At 44.7% G+C, this 16,960-nt stretch overlaps 3 protein-coding genes and 2 non-coding genes across 8 annotated transcripts in view; 3 read left to right on the top strand and 2 right to left on the bottom strand.

Moving 5' to 3' along the window:
• Positions 1–1,024: 1,024 nt before the first annotated feature.
• aplnr2 (apelin receptor 2) lies at positions 1,025–3,411 on the bottom strand. The gene is made up of 2 exons (XM_053885967.1): positions 3,379–3,411; positions 1,025–2,710 (listed from the first exon to the last, which is right to left on the bottom strand). Exon 2 carries the CDS (start codon positions 2,615–2,617, stop codon positions 1,271–1,273), a length of 1,347 nt encoding a protein of 448 aa, XP_053741942.1. The 5' UTR covers positions 2,618–2,710; positions 3,379–3,411; the 3' UTR covers positions 1,025–1,270.
• Positions 3,412–5,812: 2,401 nt separating this feature from the next.
• Positions 5,813–15,780, bottom strand: pus7 (pseudouridine synthase 7). 4 transcript variants are annotated; one of them, XM_053884543.1, is made up of 18 exons: positions 15,192–15,780; positions 12,563–12,652; positions 10,284–10,573; positions 10,119–10,203; positions 9,520–9,633; positions 9,256–9,397; positions 8,928–8,945; positions 8,533–8,644; positions 8,390–8,467; positions 8,194–8,322; positions 7,828–7,953; positions 7,695–7,756; positions 7,411–7,571; positions 7,219–7,345; positions 6,603–6,704; positions 6,379–6,508; positions 6,209–6,300; positions 5,813–6,144 (listed from the first exon to the last, which is right to left on the bottom strand). In XM_053884543.1, exons 3-18 carry the CDS (start codon positions 10,559–10,561, stop codon positions 6,008–6,010), a joined length of 1,893 nt encoding a protein of 630 aa, XP_053740518.1. In that variant the 5' UTR covers positions 10,562–10,573; positions 12,563–12,652; positions 15,192–15,780; the 3' UTR covers positions 5,813–6,007. The 4 variants fall into 4 exon arrangements, with proteins under 4 accessions (XP_053740518.1, XP_053740516.1, XP_053740519.1 ...); XM_053884541.1 differs by lacking the exons at positions 12,563–12,652; positions 15,192–15,780 and adding an exon at positions 11,019–11,151; XM_053884544.1 differs by lacking the exons at positions 12,563–12,652; positions 15,192–15,780 and adding an exon at positions 10,852–10,946.
• On the top strand, positions 11,424–11,497 carry trnat-agu (transfer RNA threonine (anticodon AGU)). Its single transcript has one exon. It is a non-coding gene; the product is annotated as a tRNA-Thr (tRNA).
• trnat-agu (transfer RNA threonine (anticodon AGU)) lies at positions 11,826–11,899 on the top strand. Its single transcript has one exon. It is a non-coding gene; the product is annotated as a tRNA-Thr (tRNA).
• srpk2 (SRSF protein kinase 2) overlaps positions 13,174–16,960 on the top strand; it is a 33,230-nt gene continuing 29,443 nt past the window's right edge. Inside the window, exons 1-2 of the mRNA XM_053884539.1 lie at positions 13,174–13,270; positions 13,503–13,569. Coding sequence (XP_053740514.1) covers positions 13,255–13,270; positions 13,503–13,569 — 83 coding nt within the window. The 5' untranslated portion in view covers positions 13,174–13,254. The remainder of the gene's footprint in view (positions 13,271–13,502; positions 13,570–16,960) is intronic.

The raw sequence follows: 16,960 nt of genomic DNA, 5'->3' as shown, positions 1-16,960 counted from the left end.
GTTCAAGGGTCCCATTAATCCCACCAGAATATTATGAATCCCAAACATTGCGTTGACCGATCTGGAATGTCCTGTTTGTTTGCCATGAAATAATGCCATTTAAAGAAAAAGGTTCATGGTTATTTGTGTCATCAAACTGGAATGCAACTACTTCAGATCAGATGATGGAAGATGACGAATATGAAAACAAACTGACAGATGAGACAGTGGAAACTCTCCTCTGATATTCACTGGGTCAGGTTTTGGTCACCATGAAGGTTCATGAGAGTCATCATGGGAAGACATCGTCTTAACAAGACAGATCAGTTTTAGGAGGCTATGGAAAGAGATTTTGCTGGAATGAATGTATAATGAATATTTTTCAGATGAAGACGCTTGAGTTTTGTGGTCTGGTTCTCTGAAGTTAAACAAGCAAATTGTATTATCTTAAACTATTGCTAAATGTTAATCTAATCTAGTCTAATACTAATCAAACCCTAAAAATATATTTACAAAAAAAAAAAAATGCATAAGATGCCATATTTCATTGAATGAAATAAATCCAAGTGTTTAAACAGTGTTGCAGTTTATGTTATTTTTTGTATACAGTACTCTTTGCAGAAGTAGATGCTAACAGAAGTCCATAGTGTATAGATCCTTTGTGGGATTATTTTGGCATTTTTTATATTTGTCCACATTTACTAAAGCAATTTAAAGACAGCCACAAGAGACATTTTGTTGCCAAGCTCTTTCATCATTGCGCATCTGAATGTCGTTTGTCAACTTTATGCTGCTAATTGCTAAGCTAATGTAGCAGCTAGTTGAGCTGACGCCATTTAGCCATCTGTAAAGATAGAAGTTCTGTCGAGGTGTTTTTGGACACCCATAAAATTTGACAGAACCTCAAATGTCATCATTATTCAATCTTTGTGTGTGTGTGTTTCAAAAGGTGTACATTATACCGACGGACACAAATACAAATTATATGTTTTTTATTGATTGTTTACAAGAAAAAATAAATTCTTGACAGTTTCAACATGTCAGTTCTCAACATTGTCATGATCAAAGTCAACAAATATCAGAATATGTTCAAAACAGCGCAAAAAAATAAATATTCATGTTTAGTAGTCCTGCCACTGGTGCACAGTATAATGCATTTGTTGTCTCCAAACATCTTTCCACCACTGTAACTTTCACTTTTTTGTTGATTTCCCTTGTTTTCTTGACCCAGTGTTCAGTCGTTCAAAGCTTTATTCAGATGTATGAAAATGAAACACCGCATTTAGAAGGTTCAGTCTGCAGTGATGGTCTCAGTCCTCTCCTCGGTCCGCTCTGCCGCCTCCTCTCTCGTCCTCGTGTGGACACTCCTCTCCTCTTTCTCCACCTCTCTTTGCTCCTCCTTCCTCTCCTCTGACCTGCAGCTCCTCCTGCGCAGCAGGTGGCGCAACACTCCTCGACACCTCTTCCTGAAGGTGGCATCGCAGGCAGCATAGAGAAGCGGGTTGAGGCAGGAGTTGAGGTAGGCCAGGCAGGTGACGTAGGGCTGAGCGGCGAGGAGGAGGCGGTCTAGGGAGCAGGAGTACGGCAGGAGGTGCAGCTCCAGCAGCAGGGCCACGCTCTTGTTGACGTGCAGCGGCAGCCAGCACAGGAAGAAGGCCATCACCAGCGTCACGATCACTCTGAGGAGCCTCCGCTGGCGGCGGCGGTCGGGTCGGGGCCCACGGCCAAAGTGTTTGCTGAGGAGGCGGGCCAGCGAGCAGTAGCACGCCAACAGAACCACGAGAGGAAGCAGGAAACCGATCAGGGTGGACTTGATGCTCAGGGCGGCCCCCCACCACAGCTCCGCCCACTCTCTGTCCCACTCGCCCAGATCTGCCGAAATCAGCATGGAGTAGTCCATCTGACAGGAGAGGAACCCCGACCCTGGCGGGTCCTCCCGCTCCTCCTGCCAATCATAGTCACTGTCTAGCGCCACCTCCTGGACGGAGCGGAGAAGCAAGCCAGGAAGTGCCAGCACTCCAGCCAGAAGCCAAACTCCGCCCAGGATCCAGAAAGCTCTGCCGGGTCGGCTCGGCGACGCCGGGGGACCAGAGTACCGGCGTCCGGTCAGCACCCAGTAACGCTCCACACTGAGCATGCTCAGACTGAACACGCTGGCGTACATGTTGAGTGCGGTGAGGAAGCTGCTGATCTGACACAGCGGTTGGCCAAACGGCCAGTGGTAGCCCAGGGCTGTGTAGACGGCCCACAAAGGGAGGGTGACCAGGAAGCACAGGTCCGCTAACGCTAGGCTAGCTATGAGAGAGTCCGTCAGAGAACGAGTGGGGCGTGGCGATGCTGGAAGACAGGAGGAAGAGGAGGATGAAGGTCTGCAGTGAGCCCCAGTGGAGGATCTGCCGCCCCGAGGAAAAGAGTCTCTTCTGGTGAGGCAGAACTTTCTGGAGCTCCTCTCAGTAGGTGGCACTCTCTTGCGCTCCGCTCGGTCCAGGTAGACCCACAGGACCAAGCCGTTGCCAAGGCAACCCACGACGAACGCCAGCAGGTAGACCGCCGGGATGATGGCCAAGGACGGCCACCAGTCGCTGTAGTCGCAGTCGGGGAGGGAAGAGGGGGAGGGCAGGGGGGTGGAGTCTTCCATGAGGACCTGACGGAGGATGGCGAGCGGATCAGGGGAGGAAAGACCAGTCCAGGTTTGAGTCACGCTTCCATTTCTTCATCCTCTCGCACTCATCTGGAAGCAGAGAAGAGGTCACTGAAGGTGAAGGGAGGTTCTCGTGATGAACACTTTTGCTGCCCATCTCCACAACAACATGAAGTAAAACTGCGGTAGAATATTCACATTCTGTTTTTTTGCCAACATTGACATTCTCAGATTGATTGAGATTATCTGTGGGATTCTTCACAAAAAATGTAAAATGTTTTTTCACAGTTTTGAAAATTACCATGTACGATATCCAGTATTTTATCATTTATTTTGTAGATGTAACATTCTTAGTCGTAGTAGTAGTCTCAGATCTGTTACAGAATTTATTTATATACTGTATATATATATAAATATACATGTACAGTATATATATATATTTGTGCTCCTTTTATTTTTCTTTTAGTTAATGTTCGTTTCAAAATAACTAACAAAAATGACTCTTTGTTCACTTCATTAGTTTGAAGATGTTTGACGTTAATTTGGTTAAAATGTTGCCTAACCCAGTTAAATTATTTCTTCTGTGAGAATTGTGTTTTTAAAATGATGCTTTCTTAATTCTATTTCAAACAATTACTGTGAAACTTGTATTGTCTTCTGTTTCTTGCTTGTAAGTATTTAAAGTATTTGTCAGAAACAGTGGTGTGTTTTAGTGTCTATGTGATGATCATCTGTTCCCCAGATTTAAAGTGACCTACCTTGTGTGGGTCCATCAGCCTGGAGGAACTCTGTCTGCTCATCTTCAGCTCTGACCATGACGTGACTTTTCAGTCTGCATTTAAGGGACGCACACACACACAGGTCCCTCCTCTCTCTCGTCCTGATACCAGACCACACTAGTGGAGTTACGAGACCAGCAAACAACCCCCATCACAAACACACAACTTTCTCCAAGCACACACAGGCAGCGATAGCTCCCTCAAACGCACACATACATAACGCGTGCAAATAGACTGTTTGTCCGGCCTCAAACACACACACAAACCCAACACAACTGCACCCCTGGACGTCACAGTCTTTGTGAACGAAGAAGTTCACAGCTGTGTTTGTCCTGTACTGGACCTGGACCTGCTGTTCTGGTGCCTCCGCTGTAGCATTATCAGAAGATTGGGACGCCACTACGTGTGTGGTTGCCATGGTCACGCCTGGCCAACAATCCTCAACTGTATGTGTACATATCCTTTTATTTTATTTGTATTATTTTGTTTTTAGGTGTAAATATTCATAAACACATGGAGGACAAACACTCAAATTATTTGACTTATGATACAGTCTTCAACAATTCTGATTTATATTTCTGTTCTGTTAAAATGCAGCATGAACAGATTAGAAACAATGTTTTTGTGAGAAGTAGATTTTTTTTTTTTTTTGCTGTGTGCATGTGGGGAATTACAATTAAAAATTATCCAAAAAAACAATCGTAATAATAACAATAATAAAAGACTAACAATAATTAACCAATTGATAGATTACTAGCTTTTATTTGAAATTAATGCATGTTATTAGAATTTATAAATGTGAATATATAATTTTAAAATATATATTTCGATTTCAAAATTAAAATTATTTCTGAATAAACTTTTCTTTTCTAAAAAATAGATTTTTTTTCAATTGCCTCATTTAAAATACTGATGGAAAAAAAAAGAGGAATTGGTTCTTTAAGTGTAAAATAAAAACAAATGAATTCACTTGATATGCTACTGTTCATAAAATAGAAGTACATTCATTACAGTACATAAATTCTGTGACAAAGATGGCTGAATCTCCTCCAGTATCGGTGGGTAAATCCTCAGACCATGTGAGGAAGCAACTTTGCCCCTTTGGCTTGGTGGTCTTCACGCGGCGGAGCAACACATGTTCAGTACAATAGCTTCCAGACAAGTGAGCGATGGACGGATGGTTGACGGACGAGTGGGTGGATGGATGGAGGTCAGCGGTGGGTGAGGGTGTAAACGGAGAAGAAGCTCCGAGAGTAAACAGGAAGTGGGTATCTCCACAGAGACAGGGGTCAAGCTGTCGTCAACCTGTTGTCATGGGAACAGATGTTTACAAAAACATTCCGCTCTCTTCTCTTGCTGCAACACAAACACACACAGACAAACACAGTCAGTAAATAAAGGCTTCCATGAAAGAAGTGTTTGTGGCGGCTGGAAAGGCAGGAAACAGAAGCTAGCTAGCTTGCTAACAATTGTTGTTCTGTGACAAAAGATGGGCAGAGGGCATTCACTTTCAGAAGAAAAGCACATTTTCAACCCATAAAGCCATGAAGAAGTATGACTTTTTGTATAAAATTAACCAGTATTGGTCACTTTTGATGAATCAGCTCCGTAGGGTCACAGCAAGCTTGACTCCAAGTTAGCATTCGTCGTTCATGGAAGGCATAATGTAGCACGTGAAGTCGCCAAAAGCAACTATTAACAACTCAAAAACTTAGATTAAATCATTTTCAATAAACTAGAGACAAATGTCCGGTTTCAATCAGACATTAAAGAGTTAAATTAGGAACTTTAAAGTCATCAGACAACACAAATTGAAGTTAATTTAATTTAAATGTAACATTTAAATGAAATGATGAATAAATGGTATGAATATTTTAAAAGGGGCGTCTGAAGTCCTTCCATCTTCTGAAGGGAGAGAGACGTGGGCAATATGCGAGATCAGCAAAACTACTAAGATTAAGATATTGAAAAGATGTTCGAGGATCTTGGCCCTTAAATGAGTCACATCACTACTTCAAAAACTCTTCCAATATTTATGATCAATAATGACCACCTTCAAATCAAATGGATATAAAGTAAACAAACATATTTCAAGCAGTTTTTGTGGTGTATTTTTTTCTATTTTGTCCTTGTTTAATATCACCAAAGCGACAACATTTCACGACTCTTTCTTCTGTACTTTAGGACCGACGGCCCTCACCACCGTCTCTGTAGCTAATGTGACCCTGTGGGAGATGTAATTGCTCCTTGCTGACAGTCCTGACAGTTCATCACTGATCCCATACAGACAAGACAGTCGCTCTCACACACCTGGGAAATTTAGAGTCATCAACTAACCACTTCATGTGTTTGGACCGTGAGAGGAAAACAAAATATCGGAGTCAAATGTAACTAAACATCTTTAATTCCTCTCTTCAGCTGAGTCAACAGTTAAAAGTAAAAATTTGAACATTTGAAAAGTTTTGATTCACAGATGAGACGACCCATCATCACATTTTAATGAGATAAAAATGTTTAAAAATCCTAAATGAACTCTTTGTTTCTCAAAGAAAATAGCCATCAGGTTCCCACAGAACCAAGTTTCACACGGATCCGGCACCACGCAGGCTCAGTTGAACCAGGTTGTGTTCAGCTGCGTCTGTTTCTTGATGCTGGTGTCCAACTTCAGAACCTCCCGGATCGCCATGGTGGCATACGTGGACGGAGGCAGCGAGAACTCCATCCTGAGCGCCCGAAACTTCCCCTCTGTGGAGACAACGTGGTGTCATCGTGACTGACAGAGCAACAGTGACCACGGAGCTGGACTCACCCTTGTTGAAGACCGGAGCTGGTTTGTTCTCCAGCTTCTCAAAGTCGGTGTGCACCAGTGAGATCCGCGGGTCGTCGTACTGGATCACCTCCCTGAATACGAGATGAAAACACAACAGTCAGCCGACACGTCACGACTGAACTCAGGAGAGTAAAGAGGAGAGGACGAACCAGCTGACGTCTGTGGGTCTGATGACGACCCGTCTGTACGCTCCAGACAGAGAGTAGTCCTTCACTTTGTGCCTCATGTTGTCGATGTCCAGGCCGTCAGCGCTCAGCAGCTCCCGGTAACCCTTCCCCACTGCCAGAAACACCATCACAAGGTTTAAAAAAAAAACAACAAAATAATAAAATAATAAAGAGGCCAAAATAGCCGTTCTTTTTGACAGCCTCACCGTGGTGGGTGGGGTAGATGACATCATATCCAGGAAGTGGCATCACAATGTCGTGGATGGTGTGTTTCTCCACTTCTTCTGCAGACAACACCTGTGCAGTGGCTTCACAAACACACAGGGAGAAACAAACCAGAGATTAAATAACAGAGCCACATTCTCCTCTCATTCATATGAAGAGAAAAAAAAACTACAATTTTGTGCGCTTATGAGACTATACAACGCTACATTACAGGTAATGTCAAACGTATTGTCATCTTAAACGTGTCTCAAATATCATGTGGTGTTGCCTGCACCACATGATTCCTCTTATCAAAGCTCACATCGTGGGGGCAGCAGTCCAAGCAAGGTGGCCCAGACTTTCTTCTTCCATGGAGCCTCCGCCAACTCTCTTGAGAGACGTCTCTCTGTTGTGTCCCGTGTATGCTCCCAAGTCTCCTACCACTACAACACCTCACGTGGGAGGCATCCAAGACACTTCTGAGCAGGATGTGGGGACCACCTTGATCCCAAAGGTGGTGACCTTTGACTTGTGTCATTTTTCTTCAACATTAGACCTCCTACTCCAACATTTATATGTCAACATAAATGTAAGTTTTTGTTAAAGTTAAATACTCACTTCCCTTGAGCACAAGGTCGCCCTCTACTGGCTTCAGCCCGAAGGCCTCGATCCTGCGGCTCACCATGGTGTTCCACACGACACTCTGGTAGCTGTGGATGTACATCAGCCGGTTGTTGCGTGGGATCTGGGTCGGAACCGGAGAGACAGTGAGTTCAGGAGTGATGTGCTGGCACGGTGTCACGAACAGACCAGTCCGAAGGCGGTGACGATGTTCTTCTTGCCGTGCATGGACAGACCTCGCAGCAGCTGACCTTCCACACAGCGTTTGTTTGGCAGCTTTTTGAGGGCCGCTTCAGGGTCCTGGGTCTTGGCCCACTCCTCGCGGCAGCGCACCAGGAACTCTTTCTCCGCTGCAAGAGTCGCACAGGTGTCAGCAGGTGGAACTAACTTTCAAGCTCATCAGCTCCACTCTAAAGCCTCCCTTTGACTCCTGAGACCTCTCTGTATTTCTATTTATAATAAGCTCTGGGTACCTCCCGGTCGGGGCTTCAGGATCAAATCCACCACCTCGCTCCAGTCGTTCCTGAGGATGGCTCTGAGGACAGAAGCGGCGTTAGATTTTTGACTACAGATGTATGAAGGAGAAGAATGGAAGGCGTCTCACACCTCCCGACGTGCTGCGTGGGGACGGCTGTGGTGCCGAAGCGCTGCATCCCGTAGTAGTTGATGAAACCCGTCTCCTGCAGAGACGTCATGGCCTCGTGGACCTGAGCGTCTGTGCCTGAGATGTTCCTGTGAATCAGGGGGGTGTTTATCTCGGAGTTCAATTTCTAAATAACATTTACAAAATGGCCACCCGTATACACTTAATAGCCACATGGTTTCCAAACATGGATAATGAGCCCTGCCCAAGACTCGGTTCCGGTTTCAACTGATCACAAATGTCTATCACCAAAGCACTAACAGCAGCCTGAAAGGACCGGTTTAAAAAAAAAAAAAAAAAAAAAGACTGGTAGAGAGTCATGCTCTTACCTGATGACCACGGTGAAGTGGTTCCCCTGCAGCTCTCCCAGTTTGAGAGGATGGTTCTTGTAGGAGAAGTTCCCCAATTTGAGGTTCATGAGGCACTTGTTGAGGTGTGCTAACCTCTCTGCTGTGACCCTGCAAACAGCCACAAAAACCTGATTCATCTCCTGGTCATCTTCAGATCTCTGGAATGGAGTCTTACTTGAGAACGGCAATCTCCTGCACCGTGATGGCCCGCTTGTCTTTGGTGCCCATGTAGGAGAACATGTTGGGTCTAAGCCTGGCAACACATGTTTAGACTCAGCTCAAGTTGCGGCTTCGCTTCCAGCGCTAGAGTGGAGATACCTGAGGAACTTGGAGAGGACGTTGATGGCATCCATCGTGTCCTTGTTCTCCTTGTACAGGACAAAGTGACAGAAGCTGCCGCGGTTTTTGGGCCAGAAATGTTTCCGTGGAGCTGGAAGGGAGGCAGAAACTCTGTATTATGATCACCATGTGTTTCGTCTGGTACTAAACACTCACTCTCATGGGGAAAACAGCTCTTTCCAACATTGAGCAAATGTGTTCCAGGCATACAGTAATTGGGACTTGATCAGTAAAAAGGTCAGTAGAAGAAAGATGAAAGTTCATGTTCTCCAGTTAGCTATTAACTCAAACAATATCCTCCAAACTGTCCAAGGCCCTGTGAGTTTACGTTTCCCATGACTCCTGCCGGGTCTCTGAGACTGTCAAGCTCTTACCTGCACTGACTTTGGCGCCTGTCCCTCAGAGAAAAGCAGGAAAGGGATAGAAGGACAGAGTTACAAAAGAGGAGACGGCTATGAAGAGAGAGAGCAGCATGCAGATCGAGAAGCACAGCGCCACCATGCTTTATGAAACATTACTGCCAAGTAGAACCTCAGTCTAGCAAAGATGATTTTGGCCATTAACTCAAGAGGGAGCTGTTGTGTGACTGCAGGTGTAGTGTGATTGACGCCGGCACAGTCATGCAGCAGCGTCATCATGCACTCGGGACAACTCTTTCATTTCCTCATGAGACATTGTGAAGAGGTCAGGCATGTGGTGTACCTGCCAGGGCTCTCTTCCCCGCTGCGTGATACGCCACAATATATTTGCGTCCATCTCTCTCCTCTGTCTTTGTTTCCAGACCTGGAAACTGAGTTTTGATGGCCTTGTGGACCAGTGTCCTCTTCTCTTTGGCTTCGTCCCCCTGCAAAGGTTGACAGACTGAGGATCAATCCTCCCATCACTAAGCTTCTTTAAAAATCAAGTGAAAATATTTAAGAAAACAATTGAAATTCACAATCTTTGCAGCAACACTCCTTCACCAACCTCAATGGAGACATTGTCCTCTTTGTTCTTGAAGAGCTGAAGTTCTGCGAGCTGCTTCTTCTGTTCGTCGGTCAGAACGTCAGATTCTGTTTGAGGTGCGACTTCTTCCTCGTCCTGATGGACAGAGGAGGGGAACTGCTCACCAGTTCATCAGACACGTAAACAGTGCACCACTCAACCCGACAGGTCACGGCTCGAAAACAGTGCTGGGAGGAAACTCATTCTTCTTCTGTTATTAATACTGACTACTAAAAACATCAACATTTAAATACTCGTGGTGTGTTTGTCAGTGTCAGACTCACAGGTGAACGTGTGATTGAAGTCACAATAGGAGAAGCTGATGTTCATCCACTCACCTGCTCACTAGCTACACCTCTTAAGTGGCTCAATGTTTAACAAGGACAGAATCATGGTGTGAACTCTTGCTAGACTAGATGTCTCCAGAGCAGACAGCGTATTTAGCGGTGTTTGTGAACCAGCAAAAGTTTCCTGGACATCAGATGCTGAGCCCAGCAATAAACTGGATATTTGCAGGTAAATCAGCTGCTGAACAGACCAAAGATATCTAGGTTGAGTAAACAAATGACATGAAATCTCACCTGGACTTCAGCAGGTATTTCCAGGTTGTCTAAATGAACTACCTTCCCCTGTTTGCTTATTTCGTGCACCACAAAATCGGAATACCTTTATGGGGGACAACCAGAAACACAAGCCTCTGAGTTATACAGAACCATCATGTATGCATCTGTCGCTAGGCTACAAACCTCTCCTTAAGAATTCCAGAGAAGCCCTCGTGGTCACTGATGTACTTCAAGATGCCCACGTCCACCTCAGTGAGACCGTGCTTCATCATCTCTGCGAACGTCTCACCATCATCCTCCTCATCCTCTCCTTCATCTCCCTCTTCAGCACCAGGCTCTTCCTCATTCTCCCGAGAAGCTCTCTCCACTCTGGGCTTTTTGATCAGGGTGTTCCCTTCTTCATCCTCTGGACTTCCTCGCTTTTCCCCGACCTGGACCGACGAGCTTATGGCTTCTGACATCTTGGCTTTAAACTGCAACAGAAAAGGTAACGCGAGTTATCAGGGTTCAGAATAAATACAAACTGCTCAATTTAGTTTAACCATGCTACCGGGCCGTAACCAAATATAAAATCTCAAGTCATGTTACTAGTTTATTTATCGTTTATAATGCTAATATAAAAGCATCCGCTGCGTCTAGATAACACAGTTAGCAAATATATAGCTAGAAACAGGTTCAACTGCAAGAAAATGGCCAGGAAATCACAACGGAATAAATCGTCACAAAATGCACAAGAATCAGAAGACACTACCGTCCAAAGAAATTTGGTAGGAAGAGTCCGGTCTGGTTTTTAAAGAGAGATGTCAGAGACTGACCAACTCCCTGAATGACATAAACACACACGTTAGCATAGCAGCTAACAAAATTACACTCGCGCGATTGTAACGGTCACTGAAAATGAAACCTGGATTGACTCACAAAAGCAGGCTCACTGTGACAATCTCAAACAGAGGAACAACTCTTGCAGCAGCGTTCTAAACACACACACACACACGTGTGTGAGTGTCTCGATAGACGAGTGTGTTTGTTCCGGAAACAATCCTGCCGGATGCTCCCGCCCACTGAAGACGATTGGAGACATGAACTGTCGATCAAACGTGGGTCATGCAACCAAACTCAAGCAAATATTAGATGGCAACATTTAAAAATCGTGGTTGGTGGCTCTGATGGTGGACAGGTTTCATCCGTTTAAGTCAACCAGAAACGTCAGGTCAATATATCGGCCCTGCGTCACAGGTCGTCATGACAAAACATCACATCCAATGATCTTAAAACAAGTGGTTCTGATCCAGCGGTCAGTCAGCAAGCCGCGTGTTGTCGACCGGCGCCGTGGCTTAGTTGGTTAAAGCGCCTGTCTAGTAAACAGGAGATCCTGGGTTCGAATCCCAGCGGTGCCTTTTGAGGTGCATGCAGAGCAAGAAACCTTGGTGAGTCGCACGCCCAGTCTATTAAACATGACGTATTGGGTTTGAATCCCACTCGAACTTTCAAAATGGTCTCTAAAATCAGGGCACAGTGGGGTGAAGGTTTTTGTTCCAACCAAGCTAGAGGACACTTAGTCAATCTCCTCCTCCATCATCAACATATTACATGCTGTGATATACACTTCAGGGCTGCAACTTGTGAAGAGGAGATCATGGGTTTAAATCCCAGTAGTGCACAACCCTCCTAGCATTATGAATGATATCACAGCATTCTGAGCCCGCCTCTTGACTGGCAAGGCATGGCGCCGTGGCTTAGTTGGTTAAAGCGCCTGTCTAGTAAACAGGAGATCCTGGGTTCGAATCCCAGCGGTGCCTTTTATGAGCCCCTTAAACTTGAAGATTGCTACTAAACCTCTTTATTGGCAGGGCAACGGAACTTGGGTCGACCAGGCAGTAAGTTGTAGGTCAAAAATGCAACGCTAAATGGTTTTTAATCCCTTCGATGTCCCATGTTTTTGCCTTTGTTGCCATCCTAACCAAGTGGCACAGCCGTTTTTTTCTGACCTTAGAACTCATATCACATAGACAGCTTCACCCAAACTGATTCATCTCCAATCATTTGGTTGACCTCAAATACAAAAGAAGTATTTCAATGTATGTATTATCACTGTTAAAATTTAATAGTGATAATACATATCAAGACACAATAAAAATGAAAACACATTTCGGTGTTCACCAACCCAAGGCGTGGTTCACCTCCTCTCCTTCACCTATAGCTTGGACACAGTCATTTATGCCTTCATAAGTGCAGCAAACAGCCACTGATCTTTTCTAGTTTTTGAGGAGAAAAGTTTGGATTCCAGATCTTAGGAGTTTGGATTATTTCCTAGAATTATTTGACATCGTTGAAGCACTATATTGGTTGAAGCACTTGCCCCTCAAACAGAAGAGTCTGGGGTTGAATCCTTGGATTGGAGAGAGGTCCCCATGTTAAAACCACTGGGTGTTCTCATGGTTCAAGTGCAAACAAAACCTCACCTGAAGTTGCTCTGTTTCAGCATCACCTGTTCTGTTGGCGCTGTCTCCACTTTGCAAACAGGAGATCCTGGGTTCAAGTTCCAGCGGTGCCTTGAAGCAAAGAAGATATTTGCTTTAGCCTCTTCAGACCTAAGTTTTGCTGTTGTGATAGGAATTAGCAAGAAGGAGTAATAACTGAAGTTTGTCTTAGAATGAGTGTTGGTAGTGCGTTATTATTAGCAAAGCTGTTATTAAGGAGTCCAAGTTTCAAAATCTGATTAAAATTTTAAATCCCTGTTGTTGTTGTTAAACGAGCAAATGTGGCTAAAACAAACAAATGTGGATCCACATTTTAATAACAGGTTAAGACACATTAGAGGACGTTCAGGTGAGGTCAGACTCAATGTAAATAAAGTTTGGGAATAAACTAAGGTGTTAATACAACAATTGAATTTAAAAAATAAAGTGTATTGGCCATTCAAGTGTTAATCTAAACACACGAGATACTCTAGACAGTTGACGAACGCATTGGATTTCTGCTCAGCATTTGAAGAATTCAACTTTTTTGGTTCGACAGCGTTTTATCGGCGTCTGCGCGTCACTCCCGAGGTGGCCTGCAGAGGGCGCTCCACCAGCGCGCTGAGCGGCTGGTGTGTGCGGGGAGAGCAGCGGGAGGAGGTGGGGGAGAATCCGGCTGCTCCTGCTGAGGAAACATGAGCTCCAGGAAAGGTGCGTATCTCTCTGCCTGCAAGTGACCAACGCTGCCCGGTGTTCATGTTGTATTTACCGTGATAGGTGGCAGGAGTGTCCGGCACTGTGTAAGCTAGCATGGCATGCTAACGAGCCGAGCCAGCCGACGCTCGAGCCTCACGGTGTGTGTTTGCTCTCTCTCCCCGTCCCTCCTGCGCCCTTCCCCGGACGGCTGTCATGCCCGTGGATAATCGCACCCTCACCCCGGCAGTGATGGCTATTCAGGCCAGAAAGAGGCGGCCGAAGGGGAAGAAAGACAAAGCTGGGCACAAGCAGAGGTAGGTGTCGGCGTGGAGCGCGTGAGAGTGGGGCGTTTGTACGCGGGGCTTCGGTGCCTTGTCAGCGGGCTGTGGTTGGGGTGACGCCGGCGTCTGTTCATCCGGGACTGGGAGGGAGTGACAAGCTGTAGGAGTGTGGGAAGTTGCTGTACGTGAAGGACTCGGACCGGGAAGCTGCGATTTTGGGGCTCAGTTTTTACTGCTGCTCTCATGCCTGATGATGATGATGATGATGATGATGGTGATGGTGGTGGTGGTGGTGGTGAGGAGTTCATGCTTTAATGTGATGTGGCAGATGTGACAGCTGAGCACCTTGATCTATTAATGTTGTTTCCCAAAACCAGCACCTCCATTTTCAAATTCACCGTGTATTTGTGTGAGTCATTTTTCTTTAATGTCCCACTGAAATGGCTTTTTCACGGTTTCATGACTCACTCTGGCTCATGTCAACGTACAAACAAACAAAAAAATTCCTCCATTCAAAGACGACGCACGCAGCTGCTTGGGTGGACTAAAATGAACACTAAGTGAAATCAAAGACTTGGCCATCAGTCTGGCATGTGTTGTATTTGTTTTTCCTCATGCTTTGGATAACATTAGACCTGATGTTGACCTTCCACACTATGTGACGCCATTGGGTGACCATCCTATAATGTGCTGTCATCGTTCCACCCTCCTCACTTGTTCTGTCATTGTTAAGCCAGTCTCACCGCAGGCGCTTATCTTTGACATATCTGCATTGTAGCATGTGATCGTATCTACCATTAGAGTCAACATTCAACCATAAATGGCGCATATGGCCAGGTGATCACCTGTTATACGATTCCCCCAATGAGAAGTAATTGTCTATATGAAATGAAAGTCCAACCCCCCACAGAGTGATATCATTGCCAGATCATCCCCACTGTCAAATGCCATCCAACTTGCTGCACTGTGGTGTCATCATCCGTCTATCCTCATTGTGCGAGGTCATCATCTGCTTTTCCACAGTTTGTGATGTCATCGTATGACTATTCTCATTCTGAGGTCATTGTAGAGACTTCCCTCGCGTCATAGAATTTGTTGGAATGTCCAAAATGTGTCAACAACTTGACATGGTTGTTCGGTGGCAGTGACCTGAAAGTTTGTTGACACCTCTGAGGAAAGGATTGTTGCAAAATAAGTTTTGAATAGAATGATCACATATTCAACTTTTAATATTCAAAATATGAGGTATTTACTTTAGTGTAACCAGGTCCTGGGGGAATGCTCTCCATCACCTCGTATAGTTTGTTCCAGAGCTCCTCTTTCTCCTCCTGCTAACGTTGGGAACTTAATAAATCATGCCAAACTATGATGGAAAAAAATCTTAAGTAACTTGGACAAAATGAACCATTAAATATTCAGTGTGGAAGCAAGGATACTAACAAGTGGAAATATGGCATGAAACCTATAAAATGTTTTACATGCATCTTATTTGAATATAAATCATAATAACACAGTGAACCAAACATCTAAGATAAAGGGCAATTTATTTCAAAATATATTTGGAATTTTCTTTCAACAAATTTTGAGGAAAATAGTAATTGATAAACAAAAAGAAGAAACTTTGCCCAGGTCTGTTGTGGAGCATAGTCACCTACAATGTTCAATAGAGCTCCTTCTCCATCTCACTCATCATTCCGTCTGAGTCCATCTTCACTTCCACAAGATGTCCACATACTCATCAATCAAAATGATGGCGACACCATTTCTTCTCCCATCCACCTCGTGGTAAAAGATCTTGAATGTGTCTCCAAAGTCCCCAGCCTTACCTCGTTCCTGCTCGTAAAAGGCCTACCTTTTTCCTCATCATCATATCAGCTAACTCCTGACCCATTTCAGTCATGGTCCCCACGGTCAACCTTCCTACACTCACACCAACAACGCTGCTCTTCCTTTTCTCCCTCTGTATCCAGCGTGTTCTTCAGCTGACAGTAGCAGTAGTGACAGTAGTGTCCTGTCCTTTGTCCAATCAAAGGCAGACCTTGTCATTCTGGGCGATGGCTGATCCGGTTTGGCTTTGTTTTTGGGAACGTTGGGTTGGTTTTGAGCCGACTGCCTTGCCTGTCTCTCTTTAATGATGTCTTACTGAACCGTTCTTTGTCGTGTCACCTGTGACCACCTTGTCATGGGAGACCCTACTAGGAGAAGCCCTCTCCCAATAACATAACTCTCAGGATCACAGAGGAACACAAACCTCCCCACTACAAGAAAATGGTGTTCAATGGTGTCCATTTGCTCATCACAAACTACATTGCCATGGTTTGTTATCCGACGATATGCTTCCCTCAGAGGTCAGGGTAGAGGTCAAGTGTTCGGGGTATAAATGTGAGCACTGGCAGACGCCAGCAGGACGCTGTCATGGCTCCAAACTACAACATCATTGTTGTGTCGGTGATCGTGGAGACTGAGGCTGCTGTGTTGTTGCCCCCAGTCAACTGGAGTCATTCATGAGCGGTTTCCGTGGAAACGTGAAACACAAAGAGACATTTTAGTTTAACGCTCGGCAAGATAAAAGGATAAAAGTCAAACAAAAGGGAGCTATTTTTGTAACTATGCACAAACTATTTTAACTTCTGCCAAATCAAGTGTGTACTAGAAACTGGATTTCATTTTTTTTGCGTGTAGAAAAATTACAGTGAACACACTCAACCCAACATCAAGATTTTAAACAAGATTCACTGAGTACATGGTTTGCAGAAAACCGTGGTCTGCAATTGTAGTCAGCAGCTGTTTTGCTTTTTGTTCTCTTTGTGACGCTCATTTTCATTTCAACAAACTGTGCAGTTCGCTCCAGAAATATTGAATTTGTCTCGCAGCCGTGTTTCTGCTGCACTTTTTCATATAGCTGGCATTGATCTCATCCACGTCACGGCTGATTGGATGCAACACAGACAGTGCTTTTTAAAAATAGCTCGTTTTGGAAAATGCTTACCTGATTTGCATCAGGATCATAATATTAATTTATGTACTTTTTCCAGGGGGTTTCCGTTTGAGGTTTAATTCTGTTCAAAGAAAACAGTGAGGATGTTACTGAAGAGAACTTCTTTGCCATAACTGTGCAAGTCACTGGAAGGAGAAGAGAGACACATGGAATTTCATGGTTTAATAAGGTTTTTTTCGTGGTCTTAGTCTTTCTCCTCTTCAAGTGTCCAAGCCATCTCACCTCCCTAAATCACAGTTCATTCCACCCTGCCTACACTCTCTTCATCATGTTGACCTGCCATTGTTTCTGACTGTTAAACTGGATCCTGTCTTCTCTCTTCCTCTTGCAACTCTCTCATCTTTCACCTTACTCTCACTGTAAGTCACTATGTCATTTGAAAACATCACTGTCCATCCATCTATTGTTTTAGCAAATGACGTGGTA

The sequence above is a fragment of the Synchiropus splendidus genome, chromosome 14, assembly GCF_027744825.2.
Source record: "Synchiropus splendidus isolate RoL2022-P1 chromosome 14, RoL_Sspl_1.0, whole genome shotgun sequence".
NCBI classification, from domain to species: Eukaryota; Metazoa; Chordata; class Actinopteri; order Syngnathiformes; family Callionymidae; genus Synchiropus; species Synchiropus splendidus.
Note: the sequence above shows the minus strand (reverse complement) of the source record. Positions and strands in the feature narration are given on the sequence as shown.